The sequence below is a fragment of the Xiphias gladius genome, chromosome 10, assembly GCF_016859285.1.
Source record: "Xiphias gladius isolate SHS-SW01 ecotype Sanya breed wild chromosome 10, ASM1685928v1, whole genome shotgun sequence".
NCBI classification, from domain to species: domain Eukaryota; kingdom Metazoa; phylum Chordata; class Actinopteri; order Istiophoriformes; family Xiphiidae; genus Xiphias; species Xiphias gladius.
Window position 1 is genome coordinate 24302079 of NC_053409.1, and position 15928 is coordinate 24318006.

At 41.9% G+C, this 15928-nt stretch overlaps 1 protein-coding gene across 1 annotated transcript in view; it reads left to right on the forward strand.

The window, feature by feature from the left end:
- mark3a (MAP/microtubule affinity-regulating kinase 3a) overlaps positions 1–15928 on the forward strand; it is a 62963-nt gene that overhangs the window by 40004 nt on the left and 7031 nt on the right. The window contains 8 exon segments of the mRNA XM_040136480.1: positions 1310–1422; positions 2032–2179; positions 3298–3515; positions 4204–4307; positions 5016–5192; positions 8563–8576; positions 8578–8683; positions 10317–10343. Coding sequence (XP_039992414.1) covers positions 1310–1422; positions 2032–2179; positions 3298–3515; positions 4204–4307; positions 5016–5192; positions 8563–8576; positions 8578–8683; positions 10317–10343 — 907 coding nt within the window.

Sequence of the window (15928 nt, forward strand, 5' to 3'; positions counted from 1 at the left end):
GTACGTATCCTTGAAGTCTAACAAACCAGTTGAGTGCATTTCCTTTCTCATGACACATTTGCAAAGCAGATTTTTTAAATGTTGTACGTCCGGCGTTGCTTACATACTCGTTTATTTGCGAGCAGTCGTCGTCTTCCCATTGCCGCGTTCGTTGGTGTGTGTAACCGCCACCAACTGCCGCCAACCAGCGGAACGGTGTGAAACCAACGTGGAGGATGTGAATTAAAAACGCCCAAAAACTCCACAGTCGGCTCCAAGGAACACATCTTAGAAGCTTAAATTTTCTATAAACTACAGAGATGCTGTGATGTCCTTGTTGGGTTCGTGCAGTCATACACTTGGAGTTTGATTACACAGTGAGCCGAAAGCGGACAACAGCCTGCTGTGACAGAATGGTTAGCGGCAGGAAATCGGAGCACATTGCAGGTCACCATGAAGCTCGTGAGTCACTTTAGCACCTTCGCTTTGAGACCAGCTCAGTCTCCGAAAGATGTCATCAGCTTTAGCTTAGAAACCTTCTCCAACATGGTTCAGAAAGAAGTTTTTTTTTTTTTTTTTTTTAAATTAATAGGGTGCGTAGTGTGGAGCTGAAAGGATAAAAGCCTTCGTGTGATGCATGTTGGGGGAAGGGGACACGCACGAAGTCGCGCGCACACACACAGATAAATGTTTAAAGGCTGGAGCTGCAGCAGGAAACATTGCTCTGCTTTACCTGGCGTGCTGCATATGTGCTCGCTCTCACACTCATCCAATCAGCATCTTTCTGCTTCTGATTGATGGAGGCAGAACTGGAGAGCAGGGGGCTGATTACGCTCTGCTCTTTAGCCCCCAGGAAAATGTTTTGAATGACATTAATAACAGTAATAATTTAACTGCTTAAAAATGGTCAGTTGAAATGTTTTTGTTGTGTTGGTTTGGTGCTGTTTAATTCCCAGAGGTCACTTGTCAAAGGGTGTAAGTGCTACAGTGAAGCTGTCTTCTGATTGTGGAGAATAATAACTGCATTAAATGAAGGATCCCTTATTGAACTGTTTTCTTTTCAAAACTAGACAGAATTTCAGAGAGTAAGAGAGTTTTATCCCAGACAAAAAAAAAATACCTCAGTGGTGAAAATTGACAATCACGAGTTCTTAGAACCAGAGGTGATGTTTCCAAGTGTCTTATTTTATCCAATCATGAGTCCAAAACCCAAGATATTTAATTAAAAAATATATGTATAACCTGAAATCCTCAAGTTTGAGAAACTGAATCCAGGGATCTTATGGCATTTTTGCATGAATTAAGAATTTAATGTGTTCCGTTCGTGCAGATGTGATGGTGGGGATGGGCTACAACCTGGAGGAGATCCAGGACTCTCTGGCCAAGATGAAGTATGACGAGATCACAGCCACCTACCTGCTGCTGGGCAGGAAGGCCTCTGAGGTACAAAGACCGAGTGGTTATCATCACGCCACATTACAGTGGATAACCTCATCTTCACTGTTCAACCTCTCTGGTTTGATTAAACTGGGTACAAAGCGTTAAAGGCGCTAAACGCCGCACACCGGCCCCAAATGACGGTGAGAGTTGACTCTTTTTTTAAAATGATAAACCTCCTCAATCAGAAATTCATTTAAACTGATATCAGTCAAGTGCTCGCAGTGCTCTCGTGTTCACCAACCTGGTGACAACAGAGAGGGAAAAGAGAACAGCCGTCTTGCATAACTTTGGATGGATGGTTCCGTGTCTAGGACACAATTTGCATCTCAGTTTTAAGTTTTGATCTGCACTCCTTCTAGATAGGGACCAGAGCTGAGGAAAGAAATTCATTCGGGTGAAGACAGAGCTTCTTAATTAATACAATACTTCTGCCTAAAATAGCTTCAAGTTTAGCTTTTATTATAAATCACACTTAGTAAGATTGTCAACATGCATGTTGGATGTAGAAACGTAGAACTTAACCAAACTCTAGCCAGATAAATACAGCATCAGTAGTCTGAGGGCGGGACACGGACTTTGTTTTGACTCAATCTGTCTGTGTGTCCCCTCCAGCTGGAGCCCAGTGAGTCGGCCTCCAGCAGTAACCTTTCTCTGGCCAAACCGAGACCCAACAGCGAGCTCAACGGCCAGTCGCCCTCCCACCTCAAAGTCCAGAGGAGCGTCTCCTCCAACCACAAACAGAGGCGTTACAGCGAACAAGGTCAGGAGGCCACAGCCAGCTCTTCACGAGTTTTGTTTCCCCAGTCCAACAATTTTTCTGCTTTTAATCTCATTTTAAAACAAAAACATTGAAACAGCTCTGCTGGTTTACAATAAATGTGGCAACATTATTTTATTGTTTTACACTTTTTTAAGCAGCTGTGATGCTATTTTTCCTTTGAGTTGAATGAAAACAGGGCACACAGCTCAAACTCTGCTGTGCCTTTCAACAAAGGTTGCTTTCTGTCAGTGGCCTGTTGTCAGGCTGATAAAAGCAGTTAAATCAAACCAGTCACATGGCGGAGGCACTCTAACCTTTGGCTTATTTGCACAGCTCAGTGCCATCCACTGTGATATAATGCTTTGTCAATAACCTCAATTTGTACTGCTTCCTCTCTGTTAGAACTGCAGCTTAAATGGCTACACTGACAACCTTTTAAGCCCCGACTCTAACACAGCAGTTCACAAGCATTGTTCTCCGTGCTTTTTTAAGGATTACCATGGCATTTTTAGTCTGTGGTATATCTTTTCTTCAGACACAAAATGGCAGTATGTTTCATTAATTGCAGTTTAACAACCAAATATTTGGTGATTCGCACATTTCGCACAATTCTAACATCTAGAGCTGCAACAAAGTTATTTTTATTACCAATTAGAAAGTGTCCATCACAGTTTCCCAACTCCAAATCGATAAATTGAAATAACTTGTTTGTTTCTTCCTGACCAGCAGTCCAAAATCCAAAGACAATCATCTAATTATCACAGAACCATTTGCTAAATCGACTTGTTGCTGAATAATTTCCTAACTACATTAGCTCAAGCCACATGTGTTTTGCATTAAAACTTAGATAAGAGACTGATATTTTTTTTCAGCTATGAGCTGAATCACCCCACTTTCTTTAAAAGTACCTTAATGTGGTGATGATTCTGTGCTCAGTCACTTCGAGTCAGTGTCAGAATTGTATTTTTTCCAAATGTGGGTCGTCCGATCTCAGATAAAAGCACTTAAATTTAAAAAAGCCAGTTCAGTATTTTTGCCCGAGGTACAAACAATATCTCTGAGTCATCTGTCACACACTGGTCTGTTTTTTTTTTTTTTCCCCCTCTTCCTGTCTGTAGTCGGTCAGAACGTCCCTCCGGGGATGGCCCATCCAAAGAGGAGTCAGACCACCACAGCGGAGAACAGCGCGAAGGAGGAAGGTGGAGTCCAGCTCCGTAAACCCAGCACCCCGGGGAGCCGTGGCGCCCCGCCCTCCAGCCCTCTGCTGGGCAACGCCAACAACCCCAACAAGGCTGACATTCCTGACCGCAGGAAAGGCGCCACCACCGGCCCCAGCGTGAGTTACTTTATCAGTTACACACCTTTTTAAAAAAAACAGCTTAGCTCGCCAGCATCGGCAAACACTCATTCAACTACGGTTGGGTGATCTCAACTGCAGTATCCTGTTGTCCAGGAAAACCATCTAGTCTGGTAAACGTGAATTCTTAGTAGCAGAGCTGAATACACCAATCACAGGTGTCTTACTAGCAATGCTAAGAGGGATCAATTGTGTCCTCCTAGGTCTTAAAAACCAATCTATCAATTATCTCTATTTTAATTTTAAATGATCCGATTTCCACACAGTTAGAGAAGTAAAAAGGCTTTGGCTCAGGAGGAGGAGCAGGTCGCCCGTTAATCCACGGGTTGTCGGTTCAAGTCCCAGCTCCTCCCGTTCACACGTCAAAGTCGGCTCGACTCAGGAGCTCATTGAGTGATAGTTTAACTAAATAACTAAATATATTGTAGTTAAAATGGTCCAACTGTACTTGCTTTTTTCTGGGTTATGTACCATTTCAGTCTTGTTTTAAACTGACTGTTATTAATCCTTTGAACTTTTGTGCATATTTGATAGTCCTCATTATTATTGCTGTTGTTGATGTTGCTATTTTCAAGTTTTACATAATTTATCGAATAACCAAACAAACTAAAACCTTCTGTATTGATACAGGATTGCGTCAGATTTTTCCTTCTCTCTTGCTCCGCAGAATAACACTGCGTCGGCAGGTATGACCAGGAGGAACACGTACGTCTGCAGTGACAGAAACAACACGGACCGCCTCTCCGTCATTCCCAACGGGAAGGAGAACAGGTGAGAGGCGGATGTTTCCTACCCTCCGACCTGGTTTTGTCACGAAAACATTAAATCTTTGTCAGAGAGCAGAGTCTGGATTTCAGATGGTGCCACTTTTACCGCTAAGTAAAGTATAGTGGACACAAAAGCTTTAATCATTTTTACTTCTTGGTTCAAGAACTGTTTTTAATGAGATTAATGAGCCTGTACATTTTTGTGGGTCCTGTTATGGAAGCATGTTTTATTTTATTTTATTTTTTTTTTAATTTTCACCACCAGTCCTTTTTTTTCTGTCGCCAGTATTATGGTCTAAATGCGGTTTTAGAGCTTTTTCTGCCCAACAAGAATGCAAAAACCCTCACTATGAGCACGAATGTGGTCTAATTTAAGGCTTGTTAATATGGGTATTGGTAGGCTCAATACAAAAATATCAATGTCAGCCTTCTAAACTAAAACTGGTTGAACTCCAATGGCAGTTTTTCAACATTTAAGCCCAGATTCTGTCACATATTGTTAAGAAGAAAATTCAGACAGGATCCCTAGAAAATATTTCCTTTGTTTCATCCCCTTAGTTTATTTCTTTCGTTTTCCTTCTCTCTTTCTTATTTTTGACTTTCCCTTTTTCTCATCATCTTTTTTTTCATTTCTGCCTGTGTGTTTGTGGTTCGGGATGGGGTGGGGGTGTTTTTTTTTTTTTTTTTTTTTTTCTTGTTGCGGCATGACCAGCATGACTGAGATGGCTTGTGCCACTAGCCCCTCCTCTGCCTTTGCGGCCGCTGTGTTCGGTGCCTCGTCCAGTTCGGTGCGGCTGAGGTATCAAACCGTCGGCCCTTTGTACGCTTGCCAGGCAGGCTGGGCCACGCTGCCCCACTCCTACTACGCTCTGGACTACTGCTCGCCCAAGTAAGACGGCAGGGCCTCCAAACCCCCCCCCCCTTCCTTCCCCCCGTCTGTGTCCTCTCATGTCTCAGTCCCTGTTTGGCCCTTCGCTAACCCACACATCCAGCCAGCTTCACACTCTGTAACACCCCAACTAAACCATGGACACCATTTCCTGCAAAGAACAGAAACGAGAGTGTGCATCCAACTTGTTTTTTGGTGTCGGTGGATGAAATGTATGTTCATCAACCAAAAGCGGGAAAAACTAAAGACTTAATCTGTTAAGACTTACTAAAATAATGAATATGCAGCAGTCAAAATATGTGACCCGTCTTGTTTTCATTGAAATTTAGGGTAGAATTGGATCCCATGTGGAACATTGAATAAAAAACACAGATTTAGATAAGCGGACTCCCTAACACTAGAAAAACCAGTTTAGACGTGAACAGAAGTTTCATTTCCACCGATTTGTGCAAAACAGCGTTTCAAGCAGCTTTTTTAAACCAGAACAATAGTTTAGTTTAGCATCTGTTGGCTTTGACAAAGGGCAAAGTATACAGAGGAACTGATCACATTGGAGAAACTATTAGAGATACTTTGTCAAAAAACAGAACATATTTAAATATTGAAGATTTTGAATCATATTTTTTGTCAAAGTATAATATGGCAACTTTTAACGACAAGATTAAATTGACCCCAATGAGTCGAAAAAAGGGAAAGAAAAATCCCCCCAAAAATGAAAGAAATGTAACTATTTAGAATGATGGACAATATTTCACCTAGGGCTGCAACTAAAGATTACTTTCATTAATATGATGGTAATATGATTGATACGATCCCAAAGCAGAAGCATAACAATCCTAAATCCAAATACATTCACTTACTATCATAGAAGTCTAAAGTAACCAGCAACTATTTACATTTCAGAAGCTGAAACCAAACCGAATTTAAGTGATTAATTGAATATAAGAATTGTTGCAGATTAATTTCCTGTTGGTCGACTGATCGCGAAATCGAGAATTTCAGCAAATAAAAATATCCCTCCAAAACTCAGTAATAATAAATCGTGTAGAACCTGCAGATTGACCCTCGTTAGGAAAGTTTGTTATTGAGTCATTTTATGCCTGTTATTAGAGACCGAGAAAACAGTTAAATATGAAAATCCCCACTGAGATGACCAGATGTGACGCCTCAAGCACCGTCAGTGCAGCGGATGAACTTCGGAGATTTAACCACCAAAAGCAAGTTTTACCTGCATTTGACGCATCCTGATTGTTGTTTCAGACACTGATAAACGTGGAGGCACGAGTAGAGAAAAATATATATCCACACACTGATATCGAGCTGCCACGCTTGGTCAAAGGAGGTTTTAAACTCTGTGTGTGATTTATATTTTTCCATGTTTGCATCATCCCTCTGCCCATCATAAACTGGAGGACCTCTTGCTCTGCTGCAGATATTTGCAACATAACAAACTCTCTCAGCTCTGCTCCTGATCTCTCTCCCATCCTCTGCTACAAACTTTGACCCGTGATCTTCTCCGTCTGGATCCCTCACCTGTTCGTCTGCGACACGACGGCCGAGCTCCACCGCTCACCGGCTCACCGGCTCCCCCGCTGTCCCAGCACCCTCAGACCATCGTCTGTGTCTGTTTAGACTCTAACTGATCGGGGACACAGCTCACTGCCCTCATTGTTAAGAGCTTGATGTCCAGGGTGGGAAATTAACTACAGCTGGATTCTGGTGGTAATAATAAAAAAAAAAAATAAAAATTAGCTACAGCTGTTAAAGACTTTTACAGTCTATCCTTTTCCAAAGTTCTCTTTTGCTGGTGAATTGATGCAGATAATCTCAGATGTTTTTATCTATAAATGTTGTGGTCCTGTTACCTTATGGCCCGTTTCCACTGCAGGAACTTTACCTGCATTTTGACTGGAGGAACCAGGGTCTAGATTTAATTCCTCAATCACGGCTCCTGCTCCCCAACTTTGCAGTGGCCCAGAATAGTTTGGGGGCAGCAGTGCTGAAGGTCATTTATTGGTCAAGCTCAAACCTTGTGGCTGCTAAACCTTGCGAATAGCTTCATTCACACAGTGAACAAGCACCAGGTGTCACCAGAATCAACATTTTGATGTGATCATATGATGGACGGACGTTTCTTGTAGTGTTTTACTGACATTTAAAAATAAAGTTAATTTTTGTTTCACTTCCCCACTAGTGTAAAAAGAGAGAGGTAAAGAGTGAAAGAGAATATATGCGAACGAGAGCACTAGCCAGACAGAGAGAAGGGTGAATGGAAGACTTTTGGCCATCTAACGGAGAGAAATGACTAGAAATGAGGGGATACAGAGATGGGGAATGATATGCAATGAGGACTAGTCGGACTCAAACAAAACTCAGCAAATTTTAATCCTCTTGATAGTTTCAATTCGGTTACATACTAAAGCAGAACTTGATTAAACTCCACCTCTGCATTTCTCCTGTACAGCATTCATTTAAACATTTTAGTTGCAGTAACAGAAACAGTGATTACAACAAACGAGGTAAATATCTCAAACAATGCCATCCTTTTTAAAAAAAAAATAAATAAATAAAATCTGTTATTGGTCTTGTTTGTGGTGTAAACGCAAATGAGGATGAGAAAAAGACACGTTTACTTCATGGCTCCCTCTGGAGGGAAAGCAGCATTTTAAGACTAAAGACGGAAACCTTTCATGTCTATTGGTAAAATGTTTTCATTGCAGATATGAATTAGGTTGGAGGCCTACTCAACATTTCTGCCATTAAAAAGAAACTCTAGTTTAAGCGGCCTAATCTGAAGGCTTGAACAGGTCGTCTCAATCCACCAACTGCAGAGATTTACCTTTTTCTGTTTCATTTAATTTCCTACCCTGTTGACATTTAACATGCAAGATTCATTTACTCAAAACCCATGGCAATATTAGAAACCCATGTAGGAATAACAGACTCCTGGCCATTGTAAAGATAAGGAGGGGAAATGTTATGTAACTCTTACTAGGGTTTTTCCATTGCAGCGGTAGGCTTGTGTACCTGCACTGTGGTTGTGGTACAGTAGCGGCAGCTTTTGACCTTTTTCTGCTAAAATACGAGGCGGGTTTGGTCTGGTTATTTTTCAAGAGAAGAGTAAACCAGCTTTCTACCCCGTGGTCAGGAGTTGAGTGAGTCAGAGAATCATTTGGCTCCATCACAGTCATACTGCGCTTATTTGTGAATAAAAGATGATGTAAAGAGATTCAGTTTCTTTACTAGTACAGGTACATTGAAGTACACATCTGCAGTGGAAAAACTGACTGTCCACCTGTCCTGTTTCTGAGTGTAAACTCCGATGGGATCGTAACTATTCCCGCTCTTCTTCCTTCCCCGTCCACGTCAGCAGCGTCGCGGTGTCGCCTGCGCCCGCCCACCCTCTCCCACGATGCCACACCTCTCTCCCAGACCCGCAGCCGTGGAACCAGCAACCTTTTCTCCAAACTCACCTCCAAACTCACCCGCAGGTAGGCGAGGAAACACCTCACGTCAAGAAGGCACAGGTTGGGGTTTAGCTCCATTTCTGTTCAGTCAGTTTTAAACATAAACTTATTCTAAAACAATCGTTTGTGTGCACTTTCTCACTACTTTTGACTTCTTTATGCAAAAGTTGAGACCCTCCTCAGGACTGGAATAGAAAGCAGATAGACCTCAGCCCTGCTCTGTACAGTATAATCTCCTGTGACTCTTGTCTGTTCGGGTTAAAAACCAATCACCGCGGTGCCTTGTAGTGTTAGGATGATTAATTACATGCTGGGGGTCCTGTACAAAGTGATTTATTCTTAAGTCTAAATTGTTTATCCGTCACTGCCTGGTTGCCTGCCAGAGAGAAATGAAACTGAATGAGCCGCAATTTGGCCCCCTTTTAATTAAATCTGCGATATTTCTAACAGTTAGAGCTGCGTTATGGTCCAGGGACCGGGACGTAACAAGTACCCGGGCCATAATGCAAGAGATCATTTTAGCCAGCTTTAGTTCTGTGATTCATTAAAGATGTTTCAGATCATTTTCTTGTATAATAAGTCATGACCACATCTTTTCATGCGCTACATACGCTTTAGAAATCCTTATATATTATAAAAGGGAGAAATCACAACTTGAATTTTGGTTTTCTTTGGTCTAAATCAAAGTAGAAACTGACATTTTTTAAAATCTGGTCCATTCAGGTTCACGCTGTCGAATCACATGCAACCCAGTAAAAGGAGTTAAAACAGAGGTGTGTGGAGGCTGTGTCCCCCTCTGTGTGTTAAGGAAGTCGCCTATTTTAAAAACTGAGTGAAACATTGCGACCACACAATAACTATCCTCCCTTTCTCGCTGTGTCTATCTGTTAATCACTGCTGTAGCTGGTAAGTAGTTATTTTTTGTGACCACATCAGGTTCAGCAAAGTGTGGCACGACCCGCTGTGATTCACCACAGTTTGATTCCCATTCGTGGGCCCGTGTGGTGCTGAAGGGTGCTGTAAAGCTTCATCTTTACTTCTTTCGGTTTGTGTGTAAAAAGCCAGTGTGAACATGAACCGGACCAGACCTAAAAGGCAACTTTGGTCTGGACCAAATGAATCAAACTTCAAGTGCATTTTTAGCAGCTTTGTACCATCAGAAGTTTGTTTCCTTACGGCTCCAGATACAGAGTTATAGTACAGTTCTTACTGCGAATCCTGGGTATTTAGTGTGATTAGCCACATTATGGCTGTACAGAGTATCCCAGTGGGAATGCCCTGTTATGTTTTTGTTATTTTTTTTTACTATATTTGATAAAAAAAATATCCAAACAAGACAACAAACGGAGATTTTCTCTGCATGGAACGGCTCTGAAAGCGGCAGCCAGGCCAGCGACTACACTCCTGCAATGACTGACCTAAAATGAGGAATTGAAATCATTTGATAATCAATGAAAAAAAATGAATCTTCTCTTTCCACTGTTGATGATTCCAATCACCCCATTTTTGTTCACTCATTCAGATTCCTCATGCCTCCCCTCCCTCCATCCCTCCCTCCCTCCCCCCTCCTCCTCCTTCTCCTCCTCCTCCTCCTCCTCCTCCTCCTCTCACTTCTCCTTCACCATTTTCACTGTTTCTTTGTCTGATTCTGTTGTAGAAACATGTCATTCAGGTTTACCAAAAGGTAGGACTCTTGTACTGCCTTTCGCTCTGTGCCAAAAATAACGAAAAAACACAATGTCACTGAAAAACTACCTCTGAAACTATACAGTCGCGTGGGGCTGCTGGCACTGAACTAACACAACGCTTAGCAGAAAAGAAAACTCTCTCTGGGTACATTTACGCACACAGGTTATAATCCGATTAATGCGGTCTGATTTTTGACACGATTTTTACCCCAGTAATCCAAGTGAACATTATCCGATTTGTTGATAGGGCTGGTTTTATTCTTAAAGGAAGAGTTTGACAGCAGGGCGAAAATACGATTCTTCGCTTCTGTGCTGAGCGTCGGATGAAAACACAGATGCTGTTCTCAAGTCTGTACGGTAAATATGAAGCTACAGCCAGGTGCAGCCGGTCCGCATCACTTGGCACAAAGACTGGAAACCTGGAGATAACGGCCAGCCTGGCTCTGTCCGAGGGTACGACAATCTACCCACAGCACCTCTAAGTCAGGCTAATTAACCTGTCTAAACTTGTTTAACCCTACGAAAATCAAAGGCAAAAGGAAGCAACCGCCTGTAAGCAAAGTATAATGTTGCCATGGGGTCAGCGAGTTAGCTGTGGGCTACAGCTTGAGCCTCGTTTTTATTTAGCCTATTATATTTATTTAGCGCCATTAAAAGTATGCTGAGTTCTGGATTTAAAAGGAGCGGCTTTTTCTACCAGCTCTGACCAGATCTATTGTGATTTATTGTAATTTATTCACAACGGACATCGGTAGCTAGTGAAGTCACACGAGTTAATACTGCCATTTTTGACACAGATCGCCGGCCAAATCAGGAGCCAGACTACAATAAATAACTTCCTGTTGGGTTTAGGCCTCTGGCGCGTACAGAGGCCTTTCTCCCTTTCACCTCGTGCAGTATCTTTGCCTCACGTCTCTCCCTCCGTCCCTCACAGTTTGGAAACCTTTGGATTAAACGAATGACTTGTAACGCGTTAATAAGCTGCTGGTGGGTGGATTTTCTTATCTTTTGGACAGAGCCAAGCTAGCTGCCCCCTCCCCGTTTCCAGTCTTAATGCTAAGGTAAGCTAACCAGCTCCTGTCTGCAGCTTCATATTTACTCCACAGACTTGAGAGTGGTATCGATCTTCTCATCTAACTCTTGGCAAGAAAGCAAAATAAGCGCATTTCCCAAAATGTCAAACTACTCCTTCAGAGGGATGCACTGCAAAAAGCACAAAATCAACCAAAAAAAACTTAATTGTTATTAATTTCCATATAAAATAATGTGGGCCCCATTGTAAATCAGACTGAGGCGTGAAAACAGTCAGAGTTTTGCATTAATCCGGTTTTAACTGGTGTTTGTGTGTGTGTGTAAATCTACTCATTGTGGCTGTGGTTGTTCTGAGTGGATAAAGGCTGATTGGGAGAGCAGACCGGACTCCTCGAACAATCAGTCGATTAACCAGCAGCAGCAACAGAGCAGCTTGCCACTAATCAATCGCCAGTGCATGCATGGGGTCGCCTCTTACAGCTGCCATGGATTGTGGTTTGTTTTCTCACCACAATGATTGTTGTTGACGACTGAACTCTCTCCGCCGTTGAAATTGCACATTTTAGACGGAGCTTTAAACACTATTCTGCTGCATTATTTACCATAAAGCAGTTTAGTTGTTTGTTTGGGGTTTTTTAAACTCTCTCTGGCTCAGAAGTGATTTCTCGTGTCTGTCAGATCGGGAAGAAATCACCCAGGATGAGATTTTTCCTGTTTCAGACAGTAAAAAAAAAAAAAAAGAGAGAAAATGTCCGGGCCACAAAGAGCTATTTAAAAAAAAAAAAAAAAGGATTTCTATTTTTCTTTTAGTAAATACAACCTTTGTCTAGACTGCCGTGTTTGTGTAGAACTTGGTTGATTTATCTCAGTGGAGTTAAATGTTCAGTTGTGCTTTGCTGTGCATATACTTAACAGCTATAGTCACTTAGGTGTAAAGTAAATATCTGCCGGTCGATACTTTTGTCCCGTTTCAGTTCTTTGTTGTGTTTTGGGGAAGGTTGGAGTTCCTGATTAGGTTTTTCTGGGCTCCGGTTACTCATTGTAAGAAGAATTTCCAACTTCCAGACCAGTTTGAGCTTCGATTCAACTCTTATCAAAATCAGCGTTGCACAGCTCCAGTACACGATGATCTGTTCACCATTAGTTGTTTTTTTTTTTTTTTTTTTTTTTGTGGGTCATCTTGCCTCCATCAGGTGTTTGAGGTTGTTTCCAGTTTCCCTTTTGTAAAGGCCGTTGATCGGTCATGTGACTTATAAATCACCATAAGTTCTATAATACAATGTACAAAACAACGTTACCATTATCATCTTTACAAAATACTATTGGATAAAGAAAATTTACAAGAGAGATATAAATGAATAAATACAAGCGTTCAATGGGTAAAAATGTTGAATCTTAATTTTTCAGTACAGAGCAGCAAATTCTGAACTCTTTCAAGCTAATTTTTTAAAAACACAGCACACACCAACTACCACATTGGCCCTAATATAAGATGATGTATCTTCCTGGAAATCTAAAAGTGGTCGTCGTACGACGTACGAGGACTTGGGCGCTCGTGTATCCACAACAGAAGGTATTCTTACAGGTATAAAAACAGCTACTTGGGAGAGTGGTTGCATAATGGCAGTGGAAGGCAAATGGCTGCCCGTGGGCCGAATCTCGCCCTCCTGCAAAAATGTTGTGGCCCCTTAACATACGTTTAAGTTTAGCTTTCTTTAGCTTTACATAAAAACTTCTATGTGCGTTTTTTTTTTTTCCACAGATCTACTGTAGCTAGAAATGTAAATACGAAGCTCGTGTAAATCCAAATAAACATGACCTTGAAAAGTGTAACGCTGCCTTCTCTCTAGCCACGTGGTGCAACGGAGACAATACATCCGCTGCACGAGTCATTTTTTGTTAAAGACGTATTAGCATCCGTTGCTGTAACTCTCATCAGCCTTCAGTTACGAATGGTAAAAGTGACATTTTCCCTCAGATACAGTCCCAAAAAACAACCAGCTTTATGAATCGGTTTTATTCTTAAATGAATTAAAAGAATTAAACAAAGCAAAAAAGACACAATATGAAAACATTCTCGCCAACGTCTCCCCCACGCCTGGAAAACACTGCCCTCCATGTTTCACATTAGGATTTTCTGGGAAAGACTACCAGCAAGACCAGTCTGAAAGTGTGTTGCACCTTCAAAAAGTGTTTTCCCCAAAAACAGGGGGTGGAAAAGGGATAGGGTTTGTCTCGTAATCAGGATCGTCTTATATTTGGGCCAACAAGGGTAATTTTAAAGTCAATCTCAAGTCGACCTCAACTCATCCATCCTTTCAGTCTCCTATTGGTATCAAAACTTTCCCGTCCCCTCTCTCAGAAATCAGAGCATTTTATGTAAGAGCCATAATCATTTTCAAACATTTATCACATAAATGTGGAAACTGTGGTTTCATGGGGCTGCACGAAGGAGTCGGATCAGTTTCAGATCAGTTTTCCCACTAATGAAGGGGGGTCAGGGTGTGAAGCTGATCTGTCATCAGGCCAGGACGCTGAAAATAAAACTTTACAAGCCAAATAATCCAAAAAATAGATCTTTTTAAAAGTGATTAGACAGGTGTGATCAAACCGTTACCGGCATCAGCTGTGGCCTCAAAAAAGTGGAGGGGCTTTGTGGCCCTCGCGGGGTGCCGTCTCGGGGCTCGGCAGTGCTCCCCAGTGGCTGATTTGTAAACAGTTTTCTTCCTCTGGCAGCAGCAGCATCATCATGGTCGTCTTCATCACCCAGAGCCTCGTGTCTGTCGGCTCTGGTGTCATCTGTCATCGCCGTCCTCTCGTCCCACTCTAAACACCTCACTCTGGGTTTGTTTTTGTCCTCATTGCTACGGAGCCCTGGAACTGACAAAATGCAGGAGAACGTTATCAGATAGGTCGGAAATAAAACTGAATGCATCGATGAATAAAATTGTTAGTTACGTAAATAAAACTGAGTAAAAAAATAAATATGAAGCTCTACCCTTTTCATTTAACCTTCAGTCAGTTGATAAATAAAGTAAAATGCTTTTTTCCCCCCTTCCAATCATTTTCTAAAATAAATGAAAACCTAATTCTTTTATTTTGCGCTTCTGTTTAACTTAGCTCATCTTATTTTTCATCATCTTCATTTTCTTATGAAACCAGGACCTATTACTGCCCTGGACAAGGGCTGCTTCTAACAATGATTTTCATTATCGATTATTTTGCTGACTATTTTCTCAATTAACTTTGTTCAGAAAAAAGTAAAATAAAAAAAAATAAATTTAAAAAAAAGTTCATCGCAGTTTATAGACCCCAAAGCGGCATCTTCAGGTGTCTCGTTTTATCTGACCAGCAGTCTGAAAAACCCCAAAATATTCAGTTTATGACCATATAAAACCGAGAAATGCAGTAAATCCTCACATTGGAGAAGCTGAAATGAGAGAACAGAGTTTTTGCTTGAATAATTAATGATTCATTAATTATCACAATTGTATTTGGTTCAGACGTGAACATGTCCCCCGTAGGATGAATTGCAATAACTTTGGTGATCCCCTTACTTTTTATCTATCGCCACCATCAGGTCAACATTTAAACAACTGAGTGGGGGTTAGAAGAAAAGTGTAAAGCTTCATATTTCTTTCTGCACTCCCTTTCAGTTACCTATCTAACAATATTATTTATGAATGCATTCAGTTATATTTTTGACTTGTCTGATAACCGTTTACTACATTTTGTCAGGTCGGAGCCTCCGTACGTTTCTGCTTTTAAAAGACAAAACAAACAAAAAAACCTCATCTCGTTTTGGAATTTAACCAACGAGTTTTAATCATTTTCCTCCTCCTCAGGACGTTTTAGGTTCAGTCACCTCCCGCTCCCACCTCCACTCCCACTCCTCAGAGTTTGTGTGTTTTTTTGTCTTCCTAACCTTCCTGTGTCCTTTAACCTTGACCTCTTGCTGCTCTTCCTCTCCGCCTAGGGTCAGTATTGACCCGGCCAAACGGCAGATGGCCAAAACAGGGCCTGCCATCCCTTCTACCCAGGGAGGAAAGACCCTTAGTAAGTCTTCTGCCCTCCAGTCTCTATCAGCCTTTCCTTCCTTCCTTCCTTGTCATCCTACCATGTTTTTTCTTCTTTTTGGACCTGTCGTCATGTCACTCATGTAAATATTCTTTCTCTTTCTCTTTCTTTCTTTCTTTCTTTCTTGCCTTTTCTTTTCTTGTCATGTGTCCATTGAGAAATTCGCCGTCTCCTCAGATTCCCGTTTTTTCTTTCAGATTCAGGAGCAGAAGATATAGAGAGTTGTAGGAAGATGAAGATCTAGAGTAAGGGGCTGTTTCAATCCCTCAATCTCTCCTCTGAGACAAACGTGTCAGTTATGTGGAGGGACTCACCCCCCCGCCTCCCCACTCCCCACCCTCCCTCCCTCACCCTCCTCGGCCTTGTGATTTTCACAGCCTCTCTGACCAACCCAGGACCCGCTGTCAGTCCTGTCTGTTCACTAGTCCTCCTGTTTGTCGAGTTCCTCAAGCTCTCAGGAGCTGGGAGTCAC